Here is a 14,467-nt window from a genome sequence, read left to right as displayed (position 1 = left end):
ACTGGTGCAGGCCTTGGTGTCATGGATCTATGTGTGACCATCAAAGGGGTCTCCTTCCTCTTGCAAACAGGTATAGGCATCTTGGGGAACACTGTGGTGCTGCTGGCGTACGCCCACATCATTTCCACCGAACCCAAGCTCCTTCCTGTGGACATGATCCTGTGCCACCTGGCCTTCGCCAACCTGATGCTGCTACTGACCCGCTGCGTCCCCCAGACTATGACTGTGTTTGGGCTGAGGAACCTGCTGAATGATCCCGGCTGTAAGGTGGTAATCTACGCCTACCGCATCGGCCGGGCTTTATCAGTCTGCATCACGTGCATGCTCAGCGTGTTTCAGGCAGTGACTATCGCCCCTGCCGGGCCCCGTTTGTCCAGGTTGAAGCCTGCACTTCCCTCCCTGGTCCTCCCCACATTTGCAGGACTGTGGATCCTCAACATGGCCGTATGCATTGCAGCCCCTTTCTTCTCTATGGCTCCACGTAATGGCACCATCCCTGCCTTTACCCTCAACCTGGGCTTCTGTCACGTGGACTTCAGAGACAACCTGTCCTATGTGATAAATGGGGTGGCTGTCTCTGGGAGGGATTTTGCCTTTGTTGCCCTGATGATGGGCTCAAGTGGTTACATCCTGCTGCTTCTCCACCGCCACAGCCGCCAGGTGAGAGGGATCCGCCGCTCTCAGGGTGGTGGAGCAGAGACCAGGGCAGCCAAAACAGTGGTCACCTTGGTTGTTCTGTATGTGGTCTTCTTCGGGATTGATAATGTGATCTGGATCTACATGCTGACGGTGGCGAAGGTGTCGCCAGTGGTGGCTGATATGAGGGTGTTCTTTTCCTCCTGCTACGCCTTTATCAGCCCATACTTTATCATTTCCTCCAACAAGAAGGTCAAGGCGAAGATCTTGTGTGCAGCTGCACAAGACCAACCATCAGCCGCCAATCAGGAGTCAAGTGACAAATAACTCGTTCTGTATCTTGACAGGCTGTCGACTGACCAGCAGGACAGCAGAGTTGTTTTCTAAGAGCTTATCATTTTGGACGCAGGTGCACAGATGACTGTCATTTAGATAAATAACGGACCCTTTAGAAAGTAGTACCACACAGAAGTGTCTTGCAATGGTGTAGGTTTTCTCTTAAATGTATACTTTCATCAAATACACAGGTGTCTGTACCTTTCAGGTGGTTTGTGGTTGTTTTGTATGCCAGCAAAAAAAAATGTACACATCTACATTATTGTCATTGGAGCTAAAATAATGAATCAATTAGTCAATCAGGAAATTAATATCTTTCAGTTTTTAGTTAATTCATTCTTTATGTGATATTTCAAGCAGATATACCAAACATTCCCTCTTTCCTGCTTTCTCGTTTTGATGATTTGCTTCTTTTCTTGGTCTTTTGTGATCATAAACTGATTTTCTTTGAGTTAGGGACTGCAACTACAACTGTACTACAAAAGCAATTTGAACAGTTCCATAGCCACCATGAAGGGCACCAAGGTCATCTCCTCAAAACTGTTTCAGGGAATTTAGAGGTTTTATTGTTGAGATGGAGTTTATATTGAGTCAAAATCTTAGATTCTTTTATATTCCTAGCGTTGTGGGAAGGCTTTGAAGCAGTAGGCTATATAGACATTTATGTGGCGAGCTAGCCAAATATATATTTTACAAGTTAAGTTAATGTTAGTTAATCACTCTTTTTTTTCTTTAAAGTGTTATATGGCTATTGAGTTTACAGTAATTCTGAAAATCCCGTGTCCACCAAAGCGTTTTTTTCAATTCATTCCAATGGGAGCGCCGCGTTTTTACTAGCTGGTAAAAACGCCAGGAGCGTGACGAGGCGCTGAGCGTCTTTTCCACACTGAGCGCTGAGCGTTTTTTTCCGGTCGCCGAGAGTTGAAAAATGTTCAACTTTGGGAAAAACGCTGCGCTCGTCACTGTAACTTTTTACCCAGCCGTCCAATCACAGTGCAGGAGGGGCGGGACAAACACCGCACCGAGCACATCCGATCTTGAACGAAACGATGTGCCTCTTCCAGGTGTTTCCTCGCCCGCAAAATCACATGAACCCACGTAGTCTATGCTCTCATGTTTCAGCCTGCTCTTCATGCAGAGCAAAGAGCCAGCGCAAGTAGGCCTATATACTTTGTGGTGACATTTTTACATTCACTAAAATTAAGTAGGCTACCCTACTTGCAACACGTCGCCTCCACGGAAATTATGTATCTTAAAACACTGCGCCTCCAAAACGCACCCTAGCGCTCCCAGCTAGGCGTTTTCAGCTGGTAAAAAACGCTTTGGTGGACACGGCCCCTAGTCCTTCATTTCTAGATTAGGAAATTGTATAGACCAAACGATTCTTTCAGAAAGTAGGCCTAATAGATAGAATAATCAATAATGTAAATATTTGTTAGTTGCAGTCCTATTCATTATCATCATGCACGCTCTCTCTTGCTGCGGCCTGATTGGCTGAAATGTTCGTATTAATTCAGGAAAATCAATGGGTAGGTTTTGTCCTTACATTAGCCTTCCAGGCAGCACTCTCCCTCTACTAATGTGCGACAAGCTTCATCAGTGAAATGTTTATGTTGAAATGCAGAGCACAAATTGTTGATTCAAGGTTCAAGGAAATGGTAGCGGTTTATTGTCTGTCAATCTAACGTACGGAAAAGGATTCTGAACGAGCGAAAACGCCGCCTGAGAGACAACACTCAGGGAAGGGAAGGTTCCTGTGGAGCACAACAAACCTCGGAAAAGGGAAGCGGAAGCAGAACTCAAACGTTAAACAGCAGTGAACTTAGCAGTTCATAGTGAAGTACATAATATCTGAGATAAACCTATCAGCAACCAGACGTGTGCGTAAGAAGGAAATAGTGCAATATTTTCAAGTCATTAATTGCGTCGAAAAGTGTCAGGTGACCTAAAGCTCGTAGTAACTAGTTAGCTGAATTTGACAACAAGACGCTGCGACGCCACTGAAACTGATGATAAAGTATTTAACGAACAGTTTGTGATGATCACTAAAAGTATCTTCCAGTGTGTACCAAATCAATCCGTAGGTTTTCATCTCAGGTAAGCTAAGATAACTACTTTGGCCTCTTGCTAACGGTAAGCTATTGTTAGCTAACGTTTACTTGGTTAAGTTACAGCGATCAATTCAGCAGATGCTTTACGTTAACGTTACTTCATAACTACACTAACTTTACTGTGCTTGTAACTTACAGCTAACGTTACCTTTATATTTAGTTTCTTTTGTTAAACATTGTTCTTAGTTGCATTTTATGTCAGGTGCAATGTGTCTGCAGCACTTTTTTGTTTTATTGAACAAATCTGGATTTGTGCCCAGACCCCTCTGTTTCCTGAGATCTTTGTGAAATGACCTGACTTCACTGTTTCCAGCATCAGATGGTAATGGCCAGAATAGCCTGGTATCAAGAGAAGGTAAGACAAACATTTGAAGTTAAAGAAGTAGCCCTATTTTGAAAGTGTACATTTAATCCATCCAACAAACCGATTTCTAAGAAGGTATAGGTCACTTAAGACATTTCTGAATCATGTAGATTTTGTAATATTGGCACAGAAAGAACTATCTATCTATCTATCTATCTATCTATCTATATATAATCATGAAATTACCTTAAGTATTAATTTATTTTATTAGGTTATGTGGTTCACTGACAGAGACGCTGCTCATTGATCAACATGAACCTACTTTTTAGTTACTACATGGAACCTTTTAAGTTTTTCACCATGTTTACCTTGACCGGTTTTGTATGACTGTGTTTTCAGTCCAAACAAAGGTGGTAGAAACTATGAAGGTGTGACCTGTTCAGCAGGTTAGATCTCCTGCCACTGATAAGACAGTGTGTTATATGTCTGAAAATTTTATTTACAATTGTTTATGTTGATCTATTCTAAAATTTCTGTTTCATATCCATCATGATATATGTATGCGGCTATTCATGCGCTGTCAACCATATATACCTTAATGTATTTATTAAGACACTGTGGTCTGCTCTGCCTCTCTTTTCCCTCTTTCTCTACAGAAACGGGTAAAAATAAAAAAATAAAATAAAAAGGAAAATGCCTTCTGCTTTAAGGCTCTCTTTGATTTGAGTAATGTATCAGAAACCTGAGCCCAAACATGCAATTTTAAACCGTGACACTTTTCTTTCATTTTAACTGGGAAAAACCTTTGTGCAGTAAATAGCAGTAACTGACTATGTGACAGTGCCATCACTTTAACATCTCTTCCTAACAGCGTGTGTGTGTGCGCATGTATGTATTTCGGCCTGTGTGCGTGTCAGAAAACATATAAAAATAATAGATGGAGTTAATTTCCTCTTAAGGGGGGGATTCATAAAAGCAAATTTTGTTCTTCTAATATAGACAAACTTTATGACTAAGGGGTGCAAATCCTGAGTGTATTATTAATAATTATATTGTTATTTAGATTATAAGTCTTTGTTGTCACTATAGATCGGGGCCTACGATCAACAAGTTTGGGAGAAATCTCTGGAGCAAGCGGATCTAAATGTAAGAAACATTCAAATATCTATAAAACAGTGTTTGTGTATTTATGTTGTGCATTACCACTGAGGTGAAAATACCACTTGCCGTTCATTTAGGGTTTGGACAGTAAACCAAAGAAGATGGGTCACATCAAATCAGACCTCATCGATGTTGACTTAGTAAGAGGTGAGGGTCTATGAAGAGCAGTTCTCTACCTGTTATGCCTCCCCTGCCAGAACATACCACACCAGTCTATGTGCTTTCTGCCTGTGTTCTGCTTGTTTCACTGTTTGTATGTATGTATTATAGTTTCATTGAAGCTTTATAAGAGATTTTCTGATTCCTCACCTCAGGATCAACATTCAGCAAAGCCAAACCACAAAGTCCCTGGACAGCTCTAACTCGGAAAGGTCTGGTCAGAGTGCTGCTGTTCCCCTTCTTCTTCCAGTGGTGGATCCAGGTGACCTCCAAGTCCATCTCCTCATGTATCCTCGTGCTGTACTTCATGCAAGGTTTGCTCACCATTTCTAATGTAACTTCTATTCATACTGGGGCAGCGAGTTTCTCGGAAAACTCCCAACAATTTGAAAATGACCGTGGTAACAAAAGAAGTTACAGACTACACAGTTTAAACTGACTCCTACTGTTTTGTCTTGCTATTATTCATATTCACAAAAGATTCCAATTCTGCTTAGTCTTGTCTTTTACTGAAGATTTCATTAAAAAGTCATTTGGAGAAGAGGTTTGGAAGAATAGTAATCCCTTCTATAATACAGTTAACAATCACTGATTCATGTGCTTTAAGATCCACAGAGAAGTACAATACATGGAGCCAAGCTATAATAATAAACATGACATGCAAGTGGCATCATGGTTTTAAAACTAACTTGTAAAAAGTAGAAAGAGAATCTGTCTTCTTTATACACCGTGGCTCCTGTTTAAAAGACGTTTTTAGCAACAGTGACATTTTGAGTGGTGTTCTTTATGTAAAACATTACTGCAGCTACAGTAAAAAATTCCGTCAAGCGGGTGCTGAAGGGTTTTTGGATTTTTCTTTGCTAAGCCGGAACACAATGACACACTCAGTCATCAAAGGAAATAAAGACAGTACATGGTTTTTGGTATGTACTCAGTATGTACTTCAGTTTCTCCATTTGTCACAATTTAAATTCAGTTATGTGCAACAAAAAACGTGTAACCCCTCACACCTGAGCCACACAGAAAGACCTCATTAGTAAGCATGAATTCTCTTATAATGGCTCCCTAAAGAGACCGTTTTGTTTGCTGTTGCCAAATGTTTTGCTCCCTTCAGTGGCAGCAGTGGTGCTGTACTTGGAGGTCCCTGGGGCGAGTGCCAGCGAGGTGTTTGGACCCATGTGTCTGATGCTGCTGCTGGGTACCGTGCACTGCCAGATTGTGTCGACCGAGTCCAGCAGGTGGCCCTCGGGCAGTCCAGCTGCCAGCTGCACCACCAGCCCTGCGCGCAGAAGGAGGTGGTTTTCACATTGTTGCACTGCACACTCATTTGCCTTTACCAACACCCTCTCACCTCCTGGCACATGCATAAACTCCAGCATTACGCACACAAATACACCCAAAGTCAAACTAAATCGAGTTATTCTAAAGCTACTCTGATACTCTCAGTAATCCTTTCACTCATGTGTTTTGAGTTCATTTTGTAATGCTTGTTGTATCTACAATCTCTTGACTATTATATTTTTTTCTCCTTCAGGCCAAGGAAGGGCAGAGGGCTGAAAAAAACAGAAGGAAAGAATGACAGCGGGGACACAGAACAGCAGGGACCCTGGCAGTTTGAAGAAAGCCAGCGATTATACAGCAACGAAGAAAGGAGGGTACAGTCACTCATCTCAGTAGTCAGTCTCAGCACTGTGGAATGATGCAAAGAAAGGACTAACTTATAGCAGCAGTAAAAAGTCATTTTCAGAATTACAAAACATTATTTTTTTAAATTATTAGATCAATGTGTAACTGATCTGTTATTTCTGGGGGGGGGGTTTGTTGTTTGCTGCCTCAATATCTGTAGAAAGGCAGATTAATTCTAACCTAAATCAGTGTCAATTCAGCAGATCTATGGCACCAGTATGATAAAGGTAAATTAAAAGGTGTATCTTTAATGTAATCACTGACCCTACTTGACTGTGACTAGAGCTCATAATAAATACTTGAACCTTCATTAATGTTGTATTTTCTCTAAGGCTACTGCATTGGAGTTCATTAGATTGTCAGATAGTGATTTTGTTCATTTCCTGTAGCACAGGTTTGTATTCAAAGCTGCTCTAGCCTTAAGGTTTTTAATTCCACTCTAACTGCAGGTTTGGACAAAATATACATTCAGCTGGTTTTTGGTGCACCTGGAAATGCACTCAAGTGTAACTAAGTCTAGCTCTCCTGGCCTGTGGAAATTTTGTTTTGATTACTCTCCTTTTAGAAAGATTTAAAAAATTATGGTATCTAATTTATTTTTATCATAAACTATGCCATTAAGAATGATTAGTAATTTGAAAAATGTATCAAACATGAGTAGGTAAAAATCCAAATGTGTGGATGTTTTATATTACACTTTAAGAGTGTAGTCTTTGGCATTTGTTAAATTCATGTATGTTTTAGAAAGACATTTTTAAGATGTACAGATGCCTTGATATTCCCTCACAGAACAAAAGACAGTCAGGATTTGGGGCATCCGACGAGCTCTCCAGTGAGGAAGAGGAGGGGGTACAACCAGTGGAAGTAATTCATCCAGTACTTCATGATAAGAGACACCCTGCTATGACTTTGCCGACATCTACGGCAATGTCTTCTTTAAGGAAGAGAAGTCTAAAGTCTAACCCCAAACCCACATTAAGACCTCAGGTAAATATTATTGTTACACTGTGTGGTCATGAAACTGGAGTTACATGTGCAAGATGCATCTTTTTATATACAACAAGCTTTCTGTTGCTATAGAGCTTAAATATAGTGAGTGAGTTAGATATATTCTTTACATAAGTTTTGTGTGTTTCTTATTAGTTCAGTACGAGTGAGACAAATCTTTATATACTTAAAACAGGAAGAGAGTGGGGCTTCCATCAAGGTGAAGCCTCAAGAGGTGGAGCGCCTCAGGCCAAGTGTAGGCTCTCGTCCTGCCTCTGACACTGATGACACAATGTGGGAGGAGCTTCTCCAAGGGCCTGACTCCGCCTCCAGCGGGAGCAGCGACAGTGAGGGGAATGGGAGGTACAACGCCGGCATGGCGCTTCCGCAAACCACCATTCTGAGCAGTGATGATGAGAGCCTACAGCAGGGAATCCCTGGAGTAAGAGCGCCAAAATAAATCTTCAATACTCTTCTGTGGTCTGGTTTTGTCTTATCTAGTCTTAAAACATTTCCTGAGTCAGTGTGTTGGTACATTTCATTCATGAATGTCAAACATTCCTAACGGGATGGTGTTATGACCAATGCTGTTGAAGTAATATTTAATTGATAAATTCCCATAGTTAAAATTAATTAGAGAAAATCCCATAGTCCACCACGGGATTTTCCCTAATTAATTTTCTCTAATTAATTCTCTACTTTGTGTCTACTTAGTTTTAAAACCATGATGTCACTTGCACGTCATGTTTATCATTACAGCTTGGCTCCATATATTGTAGTTCTCTGTGGATCTTAAAGCACATGAATCAGTGATTGCTAACCGTATTATAGAAGAGGCTCATGAAGGGATTACTGTTCTTCCAAACCTCTTCTCCAAATAACTTTTTAATGACATCTTCAGTAAATGCTATGTTTGTACTATGTCCATAACCATCTTCAACAATCTGAATTTGGCTGAAACCCATTGCTTTTTACACATTGGAAACCACGCTTAAACTGAATGTTATTTATTGTGTTTCATTTCAGAGCCAGCTGTCTTGGCTGCAGGCATGTCACCCATCCAAGGATCGTGTCAGTGCCATAATATGGGAGCAGGGCGATTGTAAGAAAGCAGACATGTCAGTATTGGAGATCAGTGGGATCATCCTAACACGGGTACACAATATTCTCTTTATCCATCCATCTATCCATCCATCCATCGTCAACCGGTTATCCTGCATACAGGGTCGCGGGATATTCTCTTTATGTTTGTATTAATACTGTTACTGAATTCTGAGTTGTAAACCCTAAACCTCTTGTGCAGCATGATACAGATGTTTAAAACCAAACAATTGGACTGAGTGTCCTCACTTACTTACTTGCTTACTTAATCCCCTTTGTCCAGGATGGGACATAAGGCCGTAAACAAATTCTTCCACTGTGTGCCTTTTTTAAAGTCCAGTATTTACCATCTTCTGTGTTTTCTAGTTTGTCTACTACAGCCACATTGGTTGCACTGCAATGCTGCTTTTAAATGAATCAGGAAATATAATTATTAGTAGAGCCATCTTTAGTCATGAGATAAAGTGGCACAAAAAACAAAATGTGACATACTCACTCTGTTGAACATTTAGTTGTCAAACATAATCACTCGTAGACATTAGAACAAATATACACAGGCTGTGTTTGTTTAAGGTGGCCTTGAGCAAGCCCCTGAACCCCTAACTGCTCGGGGAGCCGCACTGAGTGGCAGCCCCCTCACTCTGACATCTCTCCATGTGTTGTTGCTTTGGGTCCTGTTTGTGCTCGCGTGTGTGTGTGTGTGTGTGTGTTTCGGACCTGTGTGTATAATACTAACAATAATAACAGAGTGAAAAAACATTGAATTTACCCTTGCGGGCATTATAAAGTATATCTTCTTCTTCACACAATGATGTTGTCTGATTGAGTAGACCGTCTGAGTTCCTGAAGCTTTTATCATCCTAAAAGATGTCTTCCTGTCTCCCTCTTGTGTTTCTCATTCACAGGTGAAGTTAGTAGAGCAGGGTATGGGTTACCTTGTCCTTGGTGGGCTGATGACTGCCACCCTGGCCCTGCTTCCCTTCGCCTTCCGCTTGGCTCAGCATCTGGACATGTCAAGCCTCGGCTCCCTGTCCCTGATGGAGGTGGTAGAAATGGCGGTGGGGCCGCCTGATGCCCAGGCCTACACCTTCTTCTTGATCACAACGTTGCAAAGAGTCTGCCTCATAGGACTGGTCTTCTTCATGATGTGTGTGGCTGAGAGAACGTATAAACAGGTGAGTGGTGACTTTGTCTAGTTTAAAGCATTCTCTTGCATCTCCAGTTATGTCTTTTCTGCTATGCCATCGGTAACTTAGTAGTTACAAAAATAATCTGAGTTTTTACTTTCCTATCATTATACTGCTGTACATTAAAACAGCTTAAACCAAATCCTTTCCATCATCTAAGAGTCATAACTCAGTCAAATCTAAAGACACAGGCATGATACATACTGTGAGATTCATCTTGATTTACACCCTCCAGAGTCAGGTAAACATCCATTTTGCTTCCTAGAAATCTTGGGAAAAAACATGCTCCTTATAAGTTTGGCTCTTGCCTCATAATCATCATTACACTTCCAACTTGAATGAATGAAGTAAGAAATAAGAGTGGCATAATCATTTAAAAATATCTTTTTAATGTGTGCATTATCAGTAGGTTTTTTTTTAAGACTGTGAATGTCCACTCAACATGGTTATCGTTTCTCTAGAACACTGACAATCTTTTATATCCATCCATGTAAAGATATTGCCCTGTCTTGAAAATATTTGAAAATACTGGCAATTCTCAAACAATGCATTCTGAAAATTGCATCAGCAACAAAATAACAACAGTCTGAGGCAGTGAAAATGGAGCGAAGTAGCCTAGGATTCAAAAATATGAATAATTGATCATTTTTATTATTACACAACTCATCAGTTTGTTTATTCATACATGTTAGCTGGTCTTCCCTCTAGTGGTATCTACTGACAACACCCTGAAACAGAATTACACACTTGAGTCTTTGCAGGACTTGTATATTCTGTTAAGTGATTTGCTTCTGTACCAGTGTATGGTTTTTATTTTTGGGTTCTCTCCCCCAACAGAGACTCTTATTTGCCAAGTACTTCAGCCACCTCACCTCAGCTCGCAAGGCCAAGAAATCTGAGATCCCTCATTTCAGACTGAAGAAAGTCCAGAACATAAAGATGTGGTTGTCGCTACGCTCTTTTCTCAGGGTTTGTATTGTCTTGCTCCAGTTTTCTTTTTATTAATGTACATTGTGATAGACTTTTACTTATAATGGTGCATTGGTGACTCGCTTGTTCATTGCAGAGACGAGGGCCGCAGCGCTCCGTCGACGTCATTGTCTCCACTATCTTCCTCTTAGCGCTGTCCATTTCATTCATCATTTGTGCCCAGGTCAGTCAAAATCCGCTGAAACAAATGTGATCTGTTTAGAGAACGCAAATTTAATAACGTTCTTATAGTGTGAATGTCTTCTATAAATATTAGATAACGGGAAGACAGCCACAAATGGAATCATCAACCATGGACTGAAGACAAGCCATAATCTTAATTAAATTAATTAATTAATTTAAACATAGAGTATAAATACTGTTGCTTTTGGCCTTCCTCAGCTTCTACACAACCACAAGGCTTTCATGGATTCTCTGACAAACTGGGAGATGATGGTGTGGGCCTCCTCCCTCATCCTCTTCCTGTTACGGCTGGCCACACTGGGCTCAGAGACCAACTGCAAATACAGCAATTCCTCAGCGCTGCTCACTGAGCAGGTAAGAACCTGTGCCTAGAAAACACATGGAGTTGCAGGTTATTTCTGAGTTGTTTCTGCACGACCGGCAACACTGTTAGCTGATTCCCAGTTAGTATGATTTAATACATGTTTTTTTTTCTGTGTCTTTATTGTACATTTGACAGTATGTAAAATTGGTCTTGGTTGCAGATCAATTTGTATCTCAAGATGGAGAAAAAGCCCAATAAAAAAGAAGAACTCAATATAGTAAACAACGTTTTAAAACTAGCTACAAAACTGATCAAGGTAAGCAAAATGGACCTCCTTTGTTTTCCAGCCTCCTGTTGAATACAAAATTGTCTGGTTTTAATTTACCACAACGTTACACCGTTGCTGAATTATTGCAGTTACTTTACTTTGGATTACACAGTACACTCGTAAATGTTCAATTTAATCTCCTATACATGAATGGCTCAAGACATCCCTAATAACGATGTACTGAGATATGTAAAATTATTTTATAATCTTGTAATTTTATTGCATTGTAATTTAATTGTTTTATTTAGAATGAAGGCCCAGTGAAGCTATTTTAGCCAATGGCCTTTCATCCACAATACATTCTGGCTTTGACCTTTTCCTTGCCTCAAGGTATGGGTGCTAGGGCAGAACAATTAATCGAAATACTATCAAAATATGGCCACGTGTATCCAAATTGCAGGAGCTGCAGTGCTTTGATAAAGGTAAAATGTGTCACTACATACTATTAAAAATGAAGCATTGTGGTGCTACAGAGATGCCGACAAATCCTGTTTTCCAGAGACCCCAGTAAAAATCACATCATCATTTTTCTATTTTTTCCAGTGAAAATTATAATAACCATTCCCACAAAAATCTGTCAAAATAATCACAATAAGATATTTTTTCTTCGTTCTAATGGCTACCTATGTTGTTCAAATAACATTGTATTCCCTCTTGCCTGCCCCAGGAGCTGGATATTCCATTCAGACTGCTGGGTCTGACCGTGAACCCTCTGATCTACAACATCACCAGGGTGGTCATCCTGTCTGCTGTGTCTGCTGTGGTCAGCGACCTGTTCGGCTTCAACATCAGAGTGAGTCTTTCTGCTAAATGTTAAAATTACGGCTCCTTGGTTTCTGTGAGAACGGTGCAAAAAGACAGGACAGAATAGATGAAAGTGGGGGGGGCACTCCTCAACTTTTAGAGGAGAAAACAAACATGAATCAGTTGCCTTTTGGAAAATGTAAGATTTAGAGGTTTTGGTGCTCATGTTATCTTGGCTTCAGTTTCTTCACTTTGTACCTTCTTTTTTTTTTTCACTTTACACTCCAGGTGTTGGGGTTGTTAGTAGCCTACAGGGATATCTTAGAGAAACCTTCTTGCTTTGATCGTGGCCGTCTGGCAGATAAGCTTGCATCATGCATGCGACTGAAGAAGATAATCTAAAATGCTTTCAAGTGGTTAGCAGGCAGTGACTTTAATTACAAATACAGTCACTGACAAGTGTCAAAGGGCCCTCAATAAAGGTGGGAAATGCCTAAAGAAATGGTTTAACATTTTGAGAAATGTGTTTATTTGCTTTCTTGGAGAGAGCTTAATTAAAAGATTTACTGTATACCACTCTCATCTATGTGAGATGTAGCCGGAGCCGGGAGGCTATTAGCTTAGCATAAAGACTGGAAGCAGGGCAAAGCTTCTAGCCTGGCTGCCTCCAAAGTTCAAAAATATACCTACCAGCTTCTCTAATGCTCACAAATTAACCACAAATTGTAGTTAATACAGTTTTCTGTGTATAGATTAAACAAAAGAGATATGTCATGTAGGCCTGGGTGATATGGTCAAAAATGTTATCATGATAAAACCATTACATATCATTCGATATCGATAATTATTACGATAAATGTCAAATCATAATTTCTTTCAAGTTTAAAAAGTCTTATTTTTGTTCCTGAGTGAAAGTAGAAGAAACCAGATGGTTAATTGTGGTTTCTTTATGGTCAGAACATGACAAACATTTGATGCCAAACAAGTGGGTCACTTCACAAATCTAAGGTACAATATTTAAAACGATTCTGCTAAAATCTTTTTCAACAATTATGATTAGGAAATCTTTTTTTCAGTCTCTTTTCCTCAACAAAATAAATAACCTAATTGAAAAAGTAAGTGCTAATTGTTTTCTGATTGTGTGTGATTCAAATGAATTAAATCAAACATTTATTGACGATATATTGAACATTTGTTATATTATTATTGAGAAAAATTATATTGCGATAATTATCATTATTGTTTTATTGCCCAGCCCTAGTATCATGTTAATCAGTGATCTTCAGAGCTGTGGGTAGGTGTAATTTTGAACTTTGAAGAGTCTTTATGACAAGCTAAGCTGAGCTCATCGCCTCCTTATATATATTTAAAGCACAGACATGAAACTGGTATTAATATCAAAACTCGCTTCCCAAGTTGTTTGAACCACTGTGGGTGATGCTGCACTCTGACCTGTGATTGTGTTTGTGGTGTTCTGTAAGATCTCTTGAAGATCTTTTTTTTTTCTCGAATGAAAGTTTTTTTTATCTCTTCTGCTTAATTTCCAGCTGTGGAAAATCAAGCCTTAGTCTGAAAACAGAAAACCACTAACAGCCAGATCCTGGAGACCAGAAACCTCCCTTGTCAGCTGCAGAGAGTCTCTCATCTACAGAAAAAAGTGCAAACCTACTTGACAGTTCAGTGATTGTCTGTGCCTTCCAACTGAAACTTCTGTCTCTTGAGTTTCATCATTCACAAGCCTAAGATGCCCTGACCATCGCTCGCACACCATTACAGGCGGCTCATTTTGTGTGGAAACACACTGTTCCTGTCACCCACGCTACTAACCCGGTGCCTAACCTTCAGGTCTGAGATTATTTCAGGCTTCTGTGGCATCCAGATTTCCAAATGTGTGTTGTACAGATGTGTTAAATGCAGATAATAATGCAGGTAGTTTTAGTCTTATTCACTGATGTTTCTCATCAGTATACTAGTGAAACTAACTGTAAAACAAGATAAGTGCTATCTAAAGCCAGTAAATCAAAATGGGCTGTATTAAATTAATTGTCATAGGACTCAACTTTCATTTCAACCTTTTGTACTATTTAAGGAGGAACATTGTGATTATAAGTCGGCTTTATTTATTCTGTTTTAGTGCTTAAACTTGTAACGGTACCTGCCAGTCTTTGACCACTATGTCTTTTTTGTATTGAGGACCATTGTTGAATAAAATTACTATGCAAAGTGGGTTTGGTTGTTTGTGAAACTGTC

At 40.0% G+C, this 14,467-nt stretch overlaps 2 protein-coding genes across 3 annotated transcripts; both read left to right on the top strand.

The window, feature by feature from the left end:
* Positions 1–963, top strand: LOC119886916 (olfactory receptor class A-like protein 1). The gene has a single exon (XM_038697910.1). It carries the CDS (start codon positions 22–24, stop codon positions 961–963), a length of 942 nt encoding a protein of 313 aa, XP_038553838.1. The 5' UTR covers positions 1–21.
* A 1,779-nt stretch (positions 964–2,742) lies between these two features.
* On the top strand, positions 2,743–14,445 carry phtf1 (putative homeodomain transcription factor 1). Of its 2 annotated transcripts, none has more exons than XM_038695775.1 (17): positions 2,743–3,069; positions 3,397–3,438; positions 4,477–4,533; positions 4,626–4,695; positions 4,863–5,021; positions 5,822–6,002; positions 6,242–6,362; positions 7,183–7,380; positions 7,577–7,822; positions 8,407–8,535; positions 9,387–9,656; positions 10,506–10,637; positions 10,735–10,821; positions 11,040–11,195; positions 11,366–11,461; positions 12,141–12,266; positions 13,765–14,445. In XM_038695775.1, exons 2-17 carry the CDS (start codon positions 3,403–3,405, stop codon positions 13,783–13,785), a joined length of 2,085 nt encoding a protein of 694 aa, XP_038551703.1. In that variant the 5' UTR covers positions 2,743–3,069; positions 3,397–3,402; the 3' UTR covers positions 13,786–14,445. The 2 variants fall into 2 exon arrangements, with proteins under 2 accessions (XP_038551703.1, XP_038551702.1); XM_038695774.1 differs by having other exon boundaries at positions 3,344–3,438.
* Positions 14,446–14,467: the final 22 nt, after the last annotated feature.

The sequence above is a fragment of the Micropterus salmoides genome, unplaced genomic scaffold (genome assembly GCF_014851395.1).
Source record: "Micropterus salmoides isolate LMB-PRFRI ecotype aquatic unplaced genomic scaffold, ASM1485139v1 Ms_hic_scaffold_4, whole genome shotgun sequence".
Classification (NCBI taxonomy): domain Eukaryota; kingdom Metazoa; phylum Chordata; class Actinopteri; order Centrarchiformes; family Centrarchidae; genus Micropterus; species Micropterus salmoides.
This window is presented reverse-complemented; position numbering and strand designations above follow the sequence as displayed.